Source organism: Varroa jacobsoni, unplaced genomic scaffold (assembly GCF_002532875.2).
Source record: "Varroa jacobsoni isolate VJ856 unplaced genomic scaffold, vjacob_1.0 scaffold_252, whole genome shotgun sequence".
NCBI lineage: Eukaryota > Metazoa > Arthropoda > Arachnida > Mesostigmata > Varroidae > Varroa > Varroa jacobsoni.
The window spans coordinates 34,323-52,487 of NW_019213154.1; the positions used below are offsets into that span (position 1 = coordinate 34,323).

Here is an 18,165-nt window from a genome sequence, read left to right on the forward strand (position 1 = left end):
GTACCCTACCCAAACAAGTCCAAAACGCCATCTGAAGTGTGGCACAAATGCCTTACCGTAATTACACGCGAGCTCATCCTGTTTTCTTTCGGACCCGAGAACCGCTAGCCCGACAAAATCGCCTCTGGATACGCATTGCTGTCGATTTTATGACCTGATTACATCTCGGTTGGTATCTGCTTACAACAGCATCGATTGCAGTAGGGTAAACGGGAGTCAGTCTGAAGTGCTTAGTCTATTGATGAGAAGTTGCGCATCCCCTCGCAATCAGAACTGGGGCAGATGATATGTATATGGCACAGTAGCAGATAGCTTCGAACAGACGGGAATAGAAAAGGAAGGCGAGCGAGCAGGGTGTCTATGGTGGATCGGCCGAACTGGCTTCCGTACAATTCGGTACATTTGTACAGGACGCAAGTGATTGAGCGACTCATAACAAACGAGAGAGTGAGGAGTTACTGGACACTCCGATTCGAACCCCAAGAAGTTGATGGCAGGCTGCGGCGGCGGCGGCGGCGGCGACAGGTTCGCCAATTCACTGGGCAATAGGTAGATCACATTGAATCGTCGCTCTATGTAATTGCTCGTTAACAATTGATTGGGTAGTTGAGCTTCGGCGAAATGCCCCCAACAAACCGCACAGCTTGCAAAGGAATGAATCATTGCAGAACCTGACGAGTTCAACGTTGTTTAGGACACGCTTTTCTAAATACGCTTTTGTATGCGGCTTTTCCTGCCGCTACGGTAGAGAAAAGGGTGTCCAGAAGAACTTTAACTTAGTTCTGCAGAAACTTGTTGCAAAAACTCAATTGATTGCCAACCTTGCTATATATTAGGTTATGGCGTCGTAGACAATTTCAAATCGCTTGTGGTTTTGAGTAACTTTTTTTGAGGAACTCGACCTTCTTACGACGTTAGATTCGTTTTGTTCACGTTCAAAAGTAACCGACCGTCGTCAGGGTAAAAGAAATGTCTGAGGCATCACAGCTACCAGTATTTAACTGAACTTATCTAATACGATTCATAGAGGTCTCATTCGAGTCAAAACTGAACATAAGTTACATTCGAAGAATTTATGTAAATAAACAAAATGTATACTTTGGGCTTTTCCTTTGTGTCAGAGTAGACGACTAGAAGTATGGAACTAGTTACGGCCTGAACCTGATAAACAACTGGTTTATTCCTTACTGCAATAAAGAAAGGTCACATTCCCCTAATGATCGCTTTATTCCGGGGTGAAACTTCGCTTCGACGACGCCGTGTTACGTATGGGAAGCGTGGACACTATGTAATACTCCAACTAAATTCAATACAAGCAAATATACAACTTAAAAACATGTGATTTATTCGCCGGGAGCGGGGATTTGAAGGACGACTTGAAAATATCACTTCCCTAAGAATCATATAGATACCAGCTCTTCTCTAGAATATGTTTGCCCATATTTTCGTGCTGTTTTCTGATATGGTAACAAATTGGAATTGTGAAACCTACTTATAAGTCAACAGCAGCTACAACTGGCCAGTAAGCTAAATGCTATTTTGTAGACACACAACTTGTTTCAACACTTTCGGCTATGTCCAAACAGCAGGTTGAGATAGGGGCGAATTTCTGAAGTCCCAATTTTTCTCACTCGACAACAAAACCTTCCTTAGTTAGATACTTCATTTTAGTGGAACAAGTGCGTTTGTCTCCGAAGCAAGAAGACACGAAAAATGTAGACTTCGCAGGACCCTGACTCCAGCAGCAACTAAGACCCGTACATTACTTCCGGGATGTCCGCTATTACGATGCACATCTCGTCCATGGCGACGGTAGTGACTGACATAACGAACACTGTCCATTCGTTGAATCGTATTGCATTGACGAAACTCGCGGTACGAACTGGGAACGATAGGCGCTACCGGCGCGACAAATTCGTCCAATCCTTAAAGGCTGCATTGGCTCACAGTCGTTTTGTTGCTGTCGGCGTTGTCGCATATCGAACCAATGCATCTTCATCGATATCATCCTATTGACTGGTGGATATCTTCCAGGCGGCAAGATTTGAAATCGGTACAGGGGGGACATGCATGTCTGTTAGTTGTCCGCTGTGTCAACCAGACGGAATGCGATCGCCATCCAGAGAAGGATTGGCCGGTACCGACAAGTAGACGGGAGCTGCCGTCACCACTGCTCCTGATTTTGTTCATGCTGATGCTATACAGCTTTTCTTTATAACTTCCTGCCGCTGCTACTGCCACTGGTCATTGTCTCCTGTCCCATATCACCCCCCGTTCTATACTTTGCTGTCTTGCGTGCGTCCCTTTCTTGCAGACGACATATCGAATAGACGAATGAGGGCTATCGAAGTGATAGAGTCATTGACAACAAAAAACGTCGGCCCATGGTGTTTTTAACCCTAAACTGTATACGGCGAGCGTGCTTGCTTTATGGTTCTCGTGCTAAAAAGACTAACAGGATGGTAGCTATTGTGTTCGATGAGCTATGGCTGCTTGCGGTCATTTATTTAAACGACTTAAGCAAAAACATTGGAACAAATCACTCTTCACTTCGTGCGTCTCAGTGCAACCTTCGGCTCGCTGAATAGAACCAGCTGCCTAGAGGACTGATAGGCAACGAGGCACCGATATTGTTCCTTTGTTCCCAAATTACCATTAGCGTTAAAAGGTAGTCGAGATCTTGCAAGTAGCTGACAAGTCATTTCTGAGTAGCATCTTAAACTGGACTATACCGCTCCAATTGCCAGACCCAACCCAGTAGAAGTGACCTGCCCGTCCGCCCAGGATGAGCAAACAAGAGACAATATGAATAAAAAGTACCGTAAAAAGAAAGAGGTCTAACAATTCTAATTAGAGGGTCCCAACGTGCGTGAAATGACGTTGAAGCGAATATCATATTGTAAACGCATTGAGTTTAAAGTTAAACGTCTCATTAGAAGAAGGGTGCTTTGACAGAGACTAGTGTGCGGCGGACATTAACAACTGACAGTAGTCCCCCCAGCTACCTCTGTGAAATACTAGGAGGCTACTATGTGAAATGAAAAAACTATTTTTGTTGGGACTTGCCAAATATAACGGTATATATGTATAAATATAATAACGGTAATAATTAAAAGTTTAATCTATCCGTTAATTTAAGGCACACATCCTCAACGTTAACCGTGGTGACTATCGTCGAGACCTGCCTCACGGTATCTGCAGGACCTTAGTCATTATACCGAACGTCATTTTCATTTACCTAAAATAATTTTTGGAACACTGCTGTTTTGTTAAAAGCGGCACGGACCTCCTCGAGCTCACATACAGCGAAAAAATTAAAGGATTATTTTTAGCATAATTTAGGCAGCCAACAAATTTATAATAACGTACACCGTTCATGTGTGATGCATCGTCTACTTAGGTCTAGTTAATTCTAGACTATAACCAATGGCTATGAGTAAAAAAGGATGACCGGAACAGTTTGTGAGGAAGATCAAATTTTACAACCACATGGTGCCAGCAATGGCCCAGGGTCCCTATATAATTTTCAAGGAAATCAATTCTTCAAGGGAAAAGTCTTCATATCTATATAGAAAGAGTTATGGCGCTTTATTAAAGACAAGTGTGGCAAATATTATTATCATTGTTATTAGTTTAAGATGAGATTTGGAATTAGAGCTCAATCTCACAATTAATCGCCCATGGCTTTAAACATACATGACTTCCGCAGATATAATGAAAATAAACGTTTTCATCGATAGACTCCTACACACTGACTGTGCATAGTTTGTCCTGTCTACTGTCACTATTGCCTAGAAGCGATTCAGTAGTAGGACAATTTGTCTGTCGGCCAATTTGCATCGTGTAAAAATTTGTGATCTGAATTTGAGACATCTTGCAGCAAACAACCGTCTTCCTGGAACATCAGTCGCTCATCGGCACTTTACAACTAAAAGGCCATCAAAGCCATCCTCTTGTCCTTTAACGCGGACCCACTCTGCAGCTATCAGGACTGTAATACTCTAGTTGGACCTCCTAGTGGCGATCGCAGAGATTCGTAGATCCGAAAGCAGTAAAGATTGTGTCTCCATCGCGTCCCTCTGAATACGATATTCTCTGAGCAACGGCATTGCTGATCATAAACGAATACGGATAACGAGAAGGACACGAGGCCTGCGACGTCGTGCCGGTCTCTTTTCGCAGCTTCTTCTTCTTCTTGTGGCCTGGCAAAGAAGGTCGGGTAGTGGTAGAATTAGGCGTCATGTGAGCTACCAAGTCTTCCCTTTAAGAGAGAGAACTTAAGATTAGAGTTGGCTGAGCTCATAAAAATCATACGAAAATATAGAAAGAGCAAATAAATGAAATGCCATTAATACAATGCTTTTCAATACACTGGCATACTAAGACCGGGGTGGAATTTCGGCGAACCTTTCATACTTCGGTGAAGTTCTGAACGAGGATTTCAGAGGGTGACAACCAGGGAAAGGGAGAACACAAAATTCGACTTACTGCCATCGACATCGTTGAGGCTAACCAGGCATTGTCACTTAGTCGTGCTGACGGACAGCCACACAACCCGTGAACTGATCACCGTTGTCAGTCACCAACCAGTTAGTATCAAAACGAATTCATTTTCAATAGAGGTATCCGGATTAATCTTAAACCACATTCACGTTACTGGTTAACCGCCCCTCGTACGATAATTTAGCCACGACAGCGAAGTATACGGAGCAATTCCTACCCAGTCATTAATGATGGTCTAGCTACTCAGTAAATGAAGGAGAAGGCACACTGAATAGCCAAATATTGCTCGCGTAGATCGTAGCCTCAGGTACCATAACATCAGTGTCTACCAAACTAGATTTGAAATGTCTTAAGAACAATGCATTCAGAACATCAAAATATCCAGTAGAGCAGAAAACAACAACTCTGTTAGTCCGCCTGAGAAAAGTTAGCTGGAGTTCATTGTCTAAGTTTAACACAATATGGTGGATCCCCTGGATAATAGGTGCAGTGTAAAAGAATAAGGTGTCTCCGTGATCTTGCAGTGACAACACGTTTGATGCACTGATAGTTGATAGGACCAAAGTCAACTGCATGAAACTGTATATCGAAGCTACTTATTTACTTCTGTAAAAAAAAACACGTCTGGCGGTGCATATGGAGCCTGCTTAGCAAGGGCTTTTGCCAAGGATAATAACGATGATCAACGTAAAACGCTATAAGAGCACTGCGGCAAGCTTGCCCTTCGGCAACCAATAAAATCAGTTTAAACAAGGACGACGAGGACTTCAGTTAGCTCATGGCAGGTGTTGTATCGTATTATGAGGAGATGGTGTAAATCGTGAAGGTAATTTACTTTGTACAATTTTTAATCCTTTAGCTATTTTATCGTAATATAATAGCGTTCCTGCACACGCTAAGTGCAACCGGCTACTACTTGCAGTCAGATGTAGGGTAACATTTTTCCGACGGGTATCTAGACGATTGCACTGTTTCACACAGATGTTATTGCGCGAAAATGATACGATCGTTCCTCGTCGCGCGACAAATGAAATTTGTCTTGAAATATTACTTCGCGAGTAAACAATGAGCCTCGGGGGATAAGCTGTAGGACATCCGGCAGACTCCGCCAAGTTCCTTAGATCACGCGCACTTAAGTCACTCAGCTGTCAGACACATGTAGTTCGAGACTTCAGGACGGCGAATATTGACTTCCGGGACATGCAGGTTTCTTGTCGCTACAACTTGTTGTCTGCTATCAACGTACGTATTGCGTCGTCTGAGCTAAAACGTATACCTTTAAAATATCTTCTTGCATTTCTACTGTCAATTATGAAATGTATTCCAGCATAACCACATACCAAGGTGGTTTGCCTTGACCTAATGTGATACTCATATTGTCAATCTGAAGACTTCAGGGTGACTTCCTATATGTTTAGGATCAAGTAGATCGTGGTAAGTATCTTGAGCATTCGTATATAGATTTGACCTGTTGCCTATATGAGCATTTACATAATGAAATAGAAGGGTTCTTATAGAACGTATACAGATGAGGATAAAGAGCAAATTCATTAACCCGGCTTGGTACAGTCCTCTATTCTCTACCTAACATATTTGGGTAACTTAATGTCGATCGTCAATGACGATCATCGGTCTGCATCAAGTCTGTCAAAAGAGTTTTTTGCTTTTATTCAGCTAATCACACCCCACCAGATGACCCCGTCATTGGAACCTGTCACTCACACAGTAGAAATTTTCCTTTTGTTGAAAAAAACAGGGTGGCAGGCACTAGTTGTCTGCCGCCGTAACTTAGCCCGTAAAAATATATCTAAATTAATTACAGTTATGATTGATTACACCTAAAAGCGGTACACTTCCTGTCGACAATGTATTTAATGGGCAATCGGGACGAATGAAACAGTACGACGCCAAACAATTCCACAATGAATGTCCTTCAATGTCGCCCGTATGATGGATTAGCTGCTCAAACAGGTACACATTTCGTTGCCTTTTGACTTACGTTTGAATTTACCCGCTTTGGCATGAGAATATGGCTGACTCTGATGGATTCCCGTACGCAGCGGTCCCGAAACACTCTGGGCACAGTACTTCGCGTATAGCAGCTTTGTTTGTTGAATGCTGAGCCACGCGATAGAAACGTGAAGCAGAGTATGAGCTAATAGTAGACGAGAACCGATAAGCATAACGGTAAGCGACGTATGGGCGACGAGCGACAATCGAGTGTAGATGGTGGTTAAATTACAGCTTTTATCTTGCACAAACTTAATAGTATTTTTTATCCAGTGATTCTAGATGACTTAACTTCAACGAAAAAAAATTATAACTGCAATATTTATACCGTTTTGACAGGATATTTACGTATAATAAAGAAGGAGTTTAGGTTGCCATACATGTAAACTACGCGAGTATGTGTGCGTGTTTGTGCCTCTGAATCTGCGATTCACACGACTGAGTCTTTGAGTTGCCTATCAGACATCTGTAAAACGTCACTCAAGATTAGCGAGAGCCTACAAGAACTGAGCCATACTTGAAGCGCATTTCAGCGATCAACTAAGAAGACTGTTACCTAAAAATGACCGTTTTTACTTTTAAATCGCCTTCTGGTCGTGAAGCTTGTAGGATAAAATGTCATAATTCCTTTTCATGTCCCCTCATAATGACTGCTTGATAATCAGCAAATTAGGAAATCAAGGCTTGCTGACATCCAATGCAAGCCTCGTTATCTCTAATGATTTCGGTGATTGGTACTGTGCAATGTTGAGCTGATATTTTTCCTCTTTGGCGGCATATCCCGTTCATCCAGTATCAAGAGAAGATCATGAACAAAAGCAAATCATTGATCATCCGTAACAAGGGAGGTTTCTGGACTCTACCAGAATTGCCTCTCCCACCTGAGATTGCAAACTGCCGGCTCTCACATACGGATATACCGGTACCAACAATTGTACACTCAGAACTACGAGCAGCTCTTCAGTGGCCACATTGTGGTGCGAGGAAGTCCAACTAAGCTCTATTGATCATCTATTACAGTTGCACTGTTCCTAAGTATCCCGATCTCTTCCAGTTGGTGAACTGTGGATTGTTTCTCTTTAGACGACGCTTTTCAAAAAGCAGTACAGTTTGGAGAAACCCTTTGATGGTGTGCCGAAGGTCTGATTGCTTGTTTTCTTGCGTCTGATTCAGCGCCTGTGTCTTGAGAGTAAAGGAGTTCGGCTCAGCTGTAGTCGTTAGGGTTCAGGGGGACAGACAGCCTGGGGCATCAGGCCTGAAGCCTATCAAAATGTAGCAGCGGTAATAAAACAATAACAGCAAGCAAAACAACAAAAAAAAAACACAACCCAGAAAAGATGGCTAAACCCTTTGAGAGATAAAGAAGTAGGCTATCTAATAGGTTGCTCAAAGTCGAAAAGGTTCCTTGGCGGTGCGTTTAGCGCGGTTTTGAAATCCGGTGAAAAACTGAGTCACACATTGGTCAGACAGGTTAGTGTATTTCGCCATCTTGCTTGCGGTATCTGACTTTTTTTACTGATGAAAGGAAGTCACTAGAGGGGACTGGATCCCTGAAGTTACGATTCAAATCGAAAGCAATTGGATTTCCATAACTTTGTTTTGCTTCCCACCGATGTCTTATTCGATACAAGGTAGAATTATAGTGGGTCTGTGAGATTTCAACTTATGTGACTCACAATGTACGAGTTTATAATAAACACTTACTGTCGCAAACTTACCGACAAGGTATAGAAAGAAGTTCCTCGAGCTAGACGGCTTGAGGCTGTTAGGTGAAGCAGCGCGTTAGCTCGTTTTCGACGAACATGATCTTCATTTTCAGAGTTTTGTCTCAGTTATTCCGGTGAAGTAGATGTTAAAATGGTAACCTTATAGCAATTTCAAATAGGTTTTATCGAAAAGCAATTATGATCTTGCCTTAACGTTAAAAAAGGAGAAGTATTATAGCATGAACCTCTACGAAAGGGCTCGGTAAAAGATGCTCTGATAATTTTATAATTTATAATGTATGATTCAGCTGTACGCTTAAGCAACATATCCTACTGCTATCCATCACCGCTGCTTGATGATCATCTGACAACAGCTTCTGCTCCAAGGAGAAAAACCTAAAACAATCAGGTATTGATCGCCGTCAGCGTCGTTTAAATTCATCGTTAACGAGCAATTCGAACTCCAAATCCTCCTGTTGGCCGCATGGCGTTAAGTTTGCGGCAACGGGGAAGAGGCTCGAGCGGCCTTGCAGGCTCTGTCTGCAGTTCAAGCTTCGTTAGTACTGCGAAACAGAAACGGTGGCGGCAAGCTCAAAGCAATTCGGATCATTTGCTGGTTGCCTATGTAAATTGTTTTTTACAATCCGTGACTGCGTACCACGCCAACATGGCTTTTTTTTAGTGGCTAAAGGGTTCTACCTGAAATCGAATTCAATAACTTCATTGAGATAAAATGTCATTCGAAAAGAAGGCCACATAATGACAGAGCAGCGCGTGGCAATGAGTTACTTAGTGGTTGTTGATACCATTTTGTCCAATGTGGAAAGAGCAACGAATACAGGGACCGTTTCGTATGCTGCGAATGTCATTGGGTTGGCAAGCCCAGACAAACTTTATACTTGAACACATGCCCAGTTTATTAGCCACAGGCATCGGCTAGACCGAAGCAATACAACAGATTAGCAAGATCGGCTGTCAGATTGTCGTCTGTTCTATATCTCGACATATATATGTGTATATATCTCAAAATGGTTAATTGCTCCTGGTGAAAGGGGAAAGCACTGACTTACACTTGGTCAAATCGTTGATTAAAGATCGTGTCTGTAGTAAATGCCTTATACACACAGCCCTATGCATAGGCAGCTGAATATAGAATCGATGGCTCGACCAACAAGAAAGCGTTTGGATCACTGCGTTCAAACTATTATCTTGAAGAAAAACTGTTTTTTCTTATAATAAAGACATTAACTTAGTTAATAACAACTTGACCCGTGTTGAATGACAACTGATTCAGTAATGGAAAGAACTGAAAAACTACTAATGCCAATTGTCGGCGGTCACGTTTAAAGTTAACGCACGGTCGCGTTTTCGTACTGCAATGCTTTGCGGGTAAGTCGTTGTCCATATTGATTGTATTTTCTTCAAGAAGGGATCTCGAAATTAGGTCCATATCAATATGGAAAAATGTAAGCATATACATGCTATAAGATTATCGTGTCTGCCTTTGTCCATCGAATGTTGTCTACAAATAAATGAATTACCACAGCGGGTGTCTTAAAGGGGGGCGACTGCGCCCGGGTGAAAAATGTAGCAACACTAAAAAGGATAGCCTTGAAGTTTTTCGAACGAGAAAAGATCTAGTAAAAACGGCTTACATTTTTGTTTCTTTTTTTGCGCTCATACTCCACGAAGCAACTGCACCTTGTGATCTTCCCTATGACAATTATGTTTTTGTTGTTTTCAAAGGCAGTAACGTTCAGATTATCAGTTACTACGACGATAACCAATATTATGCGTCCTTCAATTTACAGAACTCTTCATCTAGTTGGAAACCTGGCCAAGCTTTGCCATATGTACAATAGTCTTATCCTGAAAAATACTGTTTTGTAGAATGAGGTCGGCCTCTGCCCGTTTTTTTGTTATCCCATCCAATTAACGCAAAACAAATAGATGACAAAGAATTTCTATTTTCTCAATACTTCCTAGAGTTATTGTTGCCCCGAGTAGATGTTAGAGAGCCGTGAACAAACGCACAGCTTTTCTGAAGCGTCCAGGTTTTCTACAAAACCCAACCTATGGGCTTGTGCTCGCGTAGTTGCCTCGTAGCAGCAGTAGACTCGAAACTCCAGTCTGTCTTGCTTCTACTAAGGAGACTTAACTGACATAGCAAACATTTTTAATTATTCGTTGAAGTTTTTAATCAGGTCAACAGTTCGGTCTAAAAATATATCGACCTTGTATGGCAGGCTTCGTAACACGTTAAAAAAGCGTGAGGCATGCGGAAAGGGCTCCTATTAACAATTAGGTCGTTCGCCAACGTTGAGTTGAGTTTATGGGATGACATTCGGTCACAATGTCTATATGAGCGAACAATCATCTTTTTTTACATAATCCGGACGATTCTACGATGCTCAAACGACCTTTAGGGTCGCGTATAATTACGACAATCTAACGAGCGATATATTTCATTCGTATATCCAATAGAAAATAAAAAGGCATGGCTTGAAGGCGGAACCAGATGCGGAAGTATGAACCGAAGCCTCTGTCCACGAACCGAAGGTCTAGAGGAAAGCAGACGACCTTAACAATGATCAGCGAAGTCGCTCTCGGTTCTAATCTATAGCCCCCAAGAATTAGAGTAAGGCATGCCTCCATATATCAGATTCACATTTCGTGCACCTCATGTATTTCGGGTACATCAAAAAACGACGACACCTTAAGGCCAGTTCGGCTTAGACTAACGTTCTAATTTAACTGAATATTATGTTAGCGCGCTCTTATTTTGTACGCGACACGTAGAGGACAATACGAGTAAAGTCAATCCGATAATTGCTCGTGTTCTGACTGTCCCCTTATTAAAATGATGTTCTCTGTTTCAACGTCCGTTTGAAATGATTCATGAGTGAGGGCTTTGAGTGAATAATAATAAGCATTGGATTCTTACAAAAAAAAATGGCTTATGACAAGCAGAGAGCTCGCAAAAGCGTTCTGCACTGCTTGACACGCACATGGAACGTGCGTTCAAGCGGCTCTAAAACGTAATGTCTCATTAGGTTGCACACTACCTAAATTTACTACTACTACTAAATTTACTAAATAAAATAAATTTAAAAATTAAGCGGACTACTTTTTTTTGACGCATATTTTAAGGTTTCAGCAATGAAAAATGAAAGCTTTTGTGCACACCGGATATTATCTACATTCAAAAATTAAAAATCATATGTATATATTGTATCGCACCGTTAAGCGGAACAGTATAAATACGAATCTACTAAATATCACGAGAATATACGAATATTTATAATGTTTCTTTTAATCCCCTTCCCCCTGTCCTATTGAGGACTATTTGGCGTAGCTTCCCTACACGAGAGCGGCTCAGGGTCCTGGCGAATAAAGTAGGTTCGCCCATCTATAATTCCTCCTTTAAGCTTCCGATGGCTGAAACGTAGTAATCTCGTCGAACGGCACCTGTCAATGTCCGCATTTCGTGCCGCATCGTCAGCTGGCTTCTCCTTGCGGCTGCATCAGGCCGTCTATGTCTTTGACCCTGTCTGCCTGTACGTAGGACACCATATGTGCTAAGCTTCAAGCGAATGTGGTAACGTTCTTAGCCGCTCAGACGCGTTAATATCCCTCTATTATATGTTGTATTATTATTTATACGCTGCTATCAGCTATAAGCACGGTCGTTGAGGCAAAACGACCTGTACTCCGCCTCCTGAGCCCCTTTTGGGCAATTCCATTTGCTCAAGCATTGCGGTGCTTTGGGCCAGCCTGGGTCTCGTAGCACTTGCACACGGACAGGATTGACCGTACTCCCATATACCGGTACAAACACGCGCTAGGCGACCGAATCCGACAACGCAGTACGCTGGATGGGTATAATGCATGGATAGATGTATATATCGCTCTAAATATCATTCTCCGAAAGGTTCAATCCAACTGTCCCTACGCGGGGTGGATATAGCAGGGTAAGGGGCCAAGGAGAGACATAGATGAGATCGCGGCAAGGCATTTTTATCCTGACTGCTGCGACTACCGCGTCCGGCTCTGCTAGTGGCGAAGTCGGCAAGGAACGACCCTACCTTTATTCTTGCCAGGATATTCGTGGCAGGACGATCAAAGCAAGCCATACCGCATCCGATGCGACTCAATAGTCCGACGATAGACGGCAAAGACATCGGTGATGCTCTGTGCGGGGTTCCTGAACAGCAAAGCTGGGAAACAGAGAACGGACAAAAAACAAGAGCCACTTTTGTATTAGCCTGCCTGAATCTCGAAGCTTGTATCTCTATGTGTATGGGTGTGTATGTGTTTGTCTTTGTTCCTTGAAAGGAAAGGAGGCGGAGGGTCTTGGCCCAGTCCGGCCAATCGCTGCACGAGCCGCAATGGGCGGAGCCTGAGTATCGCTGTGAGTATGCTGATATTATCGGCATATGATGGCGAGGCGCTCAGTCGTGAACGGCATTAGCGCATCAGCTATCAGTCAGTCGTGAGCATCTTCATCTAGAGAGGACTTAAAATCTGTGCTTAGTTTCCTGATTCCATCAAAATCCTTCCTTCTACATCAAGCACGGGTAGTAACACCACTGTTGTTACCGCTGCTACTTCGACTAGCAGCAATAGTGGTAGAATTGCGAAGAAGATTTGTGTGTGTAGGTGCAAAATAGAAAGAGAAAAGACAAACAGATGTGGGTGTGACCTTTCATCGAAAGAAACCAACTTACCGAATTCCGGAACTTCTACGATCAAGTTGTTGAATGTGGTTGCCGTGTGAACATTCAATTCAAGGACTACAATAACTTGGTGCTGGTGACAAACGGGCAATTGTATTCCATAGGTTTCAGCTTTTCGTGTTCGAATTAATTCGTATAGAATTATTTACAAATTATCATTCAAGTGGATGCTTTTTGGAGAACGTGTTCCTACTACTGCCCGCAAGGCCCTTATTAGAAGTGCGCCACGCCGTGTAGTGCCGTTCATCAGCATGTCGAATATTCAGGAGCATACGACGAGCAGTGCCTACCACGAGCTTATGCAACTGTACGAACAGAAGGAGCTAATCCATCGACTTGTAACGAGTAACGGGAACTCGAATAGTACGGAGCCACAGGGAAAAATGATCGGTAACCTTGTGGATCGCCCCGATAGCTCAACAATTAGTCCGCCGCCGATGGCAACACTCGGTGAGAGCCTAACAAACTCCGATGACAAACCTATCGCGTTAAAGAAGATACCTTTTTCACTCCACTCACCTTCAGCTGTCACAGGCGGAAAGGAAAGCCTTGCACCCGTATCGCACAAGCTTGACAAACTCAATCACATCGCCTCAAACCTCGGCGGAAACAACAGGACTTCTCCGATACCCGGAAATAATCCGCATCAACATGTAACCGGTATAATAGCTTAACGCATTTACTTATATTTATTAATAACAAAGCATTGCAAGCCCGTGACGATATCACTTTAACGCTTTTGTTTTTTCTTTTTTCTCTGGCCATTAGCAAATACGTATAGATAAACCTGTATGAGGTCCTAGTTCTATCAGAATCATGCCTTCCATGTGCTGGAGGTGCAAGCGGACGTGCTTATGCAGAACTAGCTTCTTCTTAACACATAAGCATCGATCCTTAGGTAAACATACCGGATAGGGATTCGCTTTTTCTTGCTATCTGGTGTTCAGACTCGTGTCTCATGTTAGTTGTTCAGCCATATCTTAAGACGTCGTGTTAGAGCTGTTTGTAACGTCATCGTCTACAAACATATGCCCATTTGTAAGTACGGCAACAGGGGCGCAAAATTTGGTTTTGTACACCCCACATGCCTTTCATAGTATTAGAAGATCGAGCACATTGAACAATGAGGTGACGCTAGGTGACGCCTTAATCACTCGAATCGAGAAGCGTGTCCGCGCTGCTATCGGGGTGATTCAGGCCCATGTGCCGGACGCGTCTGTGTTGACAAACGAGTACTAGCAATCACATTATTGTGTATGGCTCTCTCGATTATACTATGTACCATTGTCGCCTCCTATTCCTTGTCGTTGGTTCTGCTAGTTTATCCTCACTTACCATTAATATTCCGTCGTGATGTTTATCTTGAAGTCTATGCCCCCAAAAATGTGGGTGTGCACATGGCGCCAGTCGTTTGATGACGTTGTTTATGGGCCAAGCCAATAGTTCGACTTCGCTTTCGACTTCTGACGCCTCACTCATGCGTAGCTTCGTTTAGCTAACTTGGCCTACCTTTATAGGCATGCATGTATATATTGGTAGATAAACGTTCTCCAGGAATGATTCAATTGCAGTATAACGCGCCGTCCTTCTTGGCCTCGAAGCATTTCACTTTTTGTTACGAAACTACTAACTGTCAAGAAGCCTAAAGAGCATTTTTGCGAGCTTGCTGTTTTCCTATATGGTGCGTACAAAAATTCAAAAACATAAATTGGTTTTGCTTCTTCCCAGCATTTCCCTCGTCTAGAGACGACCGAAGCAATTGACCACCATGAAGACGTCACTACATTCGTCTATGCCTTCGAAATACCTCTGTGCACCTTATCATTGCGTATATAACACATTTGAAAGGCTTGACCAAAACTCAAACAAATGAATGTCGCTGCTCTGGCTCTCTCTAGACCTAACCTTAAATCCAGAGGAATATCATCGTTTGTCATCGACCTAATCCTATCCAAGCAGTGTTCACTTTTAACTAAGATTTCCTTAGAGTCTTGACGCAGAGTCACTAGTGACGCTACGGCTCAAACTGGAGACTCTGCCTTGTGGACCACAACAATGGATCAATCGTCTCAATATAGCTTCATTTATTTCAGTCTGCATCTTTTAATATGACACGATATCTATCGACTTACGGCTCGATAAACAGTGCATATGGTATCAAGCCACCGAAGAAAACGAGGAGGAACAGGCAACAGAAAGCTAACAATAACTAGGTGCGGCAGCTCAGTCAGATACAAACACACACATACATACACCTACCTATCCGCAGCCGATCACAGAGATGTACTCGATCCGCTGGTGTTAGCGGGGTCTGCATGTATTTGCGTCTTAGATGGGCTATGTCGGCCTCCTTGAGTGACATATTGATTTGAAACTGGTGCAGTGTATCGGACACGAGCCGATCCGAGAGGGATATAGGCTAAGATGTTGTACTACAGGGCCACGATAAATACAGTGCAGGCGATACTCTTCTGATCGGAGACCACATAGAGGAGTCGATTGATCGTAGATAGCTTTACATAGACATTGCAAATAGAAGTGTTAACTAGTCGGATATAGGAGGAGGTGGAGGACCTAGAGCCGAAGATGGGAATGTTTATTGAACGACGACCCATCGTTGTTGCAGTCGCTATCGAGCAGGGAATAACTGTGGATGTAGTGAATGAGGTACAGGACACACATTGAAGGCAGCAGGGTTGTGCAGTCTCGGCAGCCTCGAAGACAACCAGCTTCCCTGTCCAGCTGGAGGCGTGTGCGTTATAAACAGTTAGGCAAAATGAAACCACTTGATTTATTTCCGCTGTCGCTCGTATCGAACCGAGACGGCGACGGCTGTCATGAAGCGCCACGCGCGTATCATGCGAGGACAGACTCCAAGCTTACTGTGAGCAGAAATAACCAGGACACAGGCTGCTATGCTTGAAATTTTGTAAGCGATTTTCCATTCCATGACTTCTGCTGCGTCAATGTCCTGCACGCTTGAACTTTCCCCTTTTAAAGGTGTGAAGTATGGTCGCTTCCATTCGACTCAGCCTTAAGTAGTAGGATTCAGTTGAACACTACATTCACTTTCATCGTTCATGGGTCGTTTAAATTTATGAGCTATAATCAAAGTTAGTTCGAATGGCCGACCCTTCAATAACTGTTTGAGAGGTGAAGAGTAGTTCGAAAAAGTACAGGGCCTGGGCGACTCCGGGTAGACCTCACCTGGTAATCTTTGGGAAGACGCATAATAACAGTAGAGAACATGCCATACCACGGCGTATCTATCACAGAGCACACACTACACTTCGTGAAACCACGTAGAAACTTCTCACATATTAAGTATCGATCAAAATGCAAACGAATACGAACTGTCGCTTTTGTTGTTACGTCTGTTTATCGTGTTATTGTCGTTTCAACAGCAATCCCTAGGAGACGGGTAGCATCTTGTCACTACTACCACAGCTATTACTATTAATGCATACATATAAATCAATGGATTCATAACTTTGACCCTATCGTTTCATACCTACCCAGTGAGCATCTATAGCCATAAGGCCATCGAAAAGCGTGGCTTCATGGTGGTATGTCTTCAGCGATAAAGGTGAAAACTTCTCAGAGCCGTATAGTTCTGGATGTAGAACTGTAGTATAATAGGAACACAGTAGGAACCGTGATCGGTCCCAGGTAGACAACGTTCCACTGCCACCTTCTACAAGTCATCTGCGAGAAGTAGCCAGCACTGGCGCATACTGAGGTTCATAAGCAATAGCATTCATACAGAGCGGTCAAAAATCGCCTGCGTACGAATTTTCGAATCTGTGCCGTCGGAATAAATGATTGAATCCCCTGCCATCGCCCTATCTCCCAGATCGCGCGTACTTCAACAGCGACGACGTCTTAAAGTGATTCGTATAGCGTCTCCATTCGGGAGATTCGCTCGATTAAAGTCGTTCTCAGTGGCGAGTGCTCTACTCCAATTTACACTGAACATCTTTTACGCAAATTGAAACAGAGCGAAAGACAACGTTTACAGTGCTTCAGGTCACCATCGACGTCCGCAGCAGCGGCAACAACGCCGATTTGACTGGCGGCTTTCACAGTAGAATGGAGACCATATACAATCGAGACAGAACAATAAGTGAAGTACATCGAAAAAAAGAATTCTAAACGGCATGAGTTCACCGAACAGCGGACCACCTCCGTATCATTTTCCATCCATGTGAGTTCATACACATGTGTGCGAATATGGTTCTCCCTGTCTTAATCTCAATGCGAGTCTCTGGCTGTGTTTTGACTCGTCGATTCGATCTAGCGGTTGCTCTCTCTCTATCTATCTGCAAAAGCTGTGAAGTCTCAGACAGGCCAGCGTGTCCTAGCCCACCCCCGATTTTCGAGCCAGTTGGGACGTTTACATACAGCCTGTGCGTACACTTCGTTCCGCTTCTATCGAAGTGACCAGTGATCGGGGCTAGGCATCTCCATCGATTTCTTTCACCCTCCACGAAAACTACACATGTCGATTCGGACGCCGCTGGGACGCCGAACAAAGCGCAAAGATGAACTAGAGAAAACAGGACCGCATTACCGACTGGTTCCTGGAGGGTCGTTTATGAACGCTAAATGAAGACCTCCGAAGGTACGCAGGCCAATCGACTTCAGGGCGGTCGCGCACTTCGCCACCGCACACTCATAGATTGTCTGCTTTTGTGTGTCTCTGTGAGAATGTACCAGTTCAGGTCTTCACAAGCGCCTGCGTTTCTTGTTTGCCCTTCTGTTTCGTTTGCTGTTTGGTTTGTTTACGCTGTTGGTGCGTGGGGACGCGCAGAAGATTTTTGCGAGATAGACTAGACGAGTATACAAACGACAATGTTGAATGACTATTACAACAAATGCAGGAGTTCACAGTGGCAGCAGCATCGTCACTATTGCCATAACCAATAGCGGTATCTGATAAGCGAGCTATCTCAAACGAATGCAATATCCGTACTACTATAGAACAGGCCACAAATCTCTCTTAGCTTGTTACAGTTAAGGAAGTCTGAGAGGGTAGTGCATGACATTATTTTTCGGTCAGCATTTGACTTAAAGCTCGTGCCTGTGTACATGACTGTGTATTTACATTTACTGTACATTTAATATATGAAACTGTAGGATCACCTCAAGAACCGAAGCGTAATGCTCGCAGCCGCGTCCTTATGCCCATTAACAAACACACCCGATTGAAC

General features: G+C 43.5%; 1 protein-coding gene across 2 annotated transcripts in view; it reads left to right on the top strand.

Moving 5' to 3' along the window:
• eve (homeobox protein even-skipped) overlaps positions 1–18,165 on the top strand; it is a 42,878-nt gene that overhangs the window by 21,098 nt on the left and 3,615 nt on the right. Inside the window, exon 1 of one of the 2 annotated variants that reach the window (XM_022829998.2) lies at positions 12,667–13,615. The exons of the other annotated variant lie outside the window; for it this stretch is intronic. Within the exon in view, the coding sequence (XP_022685733.1) occupies positions 13,123–13,615 (493 nt within the window). The 5' untranslated portion in view covers positions 12,667–13,122. Of the gene's footprint in view, positions 1–12,666; positions 13,616–18,165 lie in introns of those variants that run through there. 2 annotated transcript variants of the gene reach the window in all.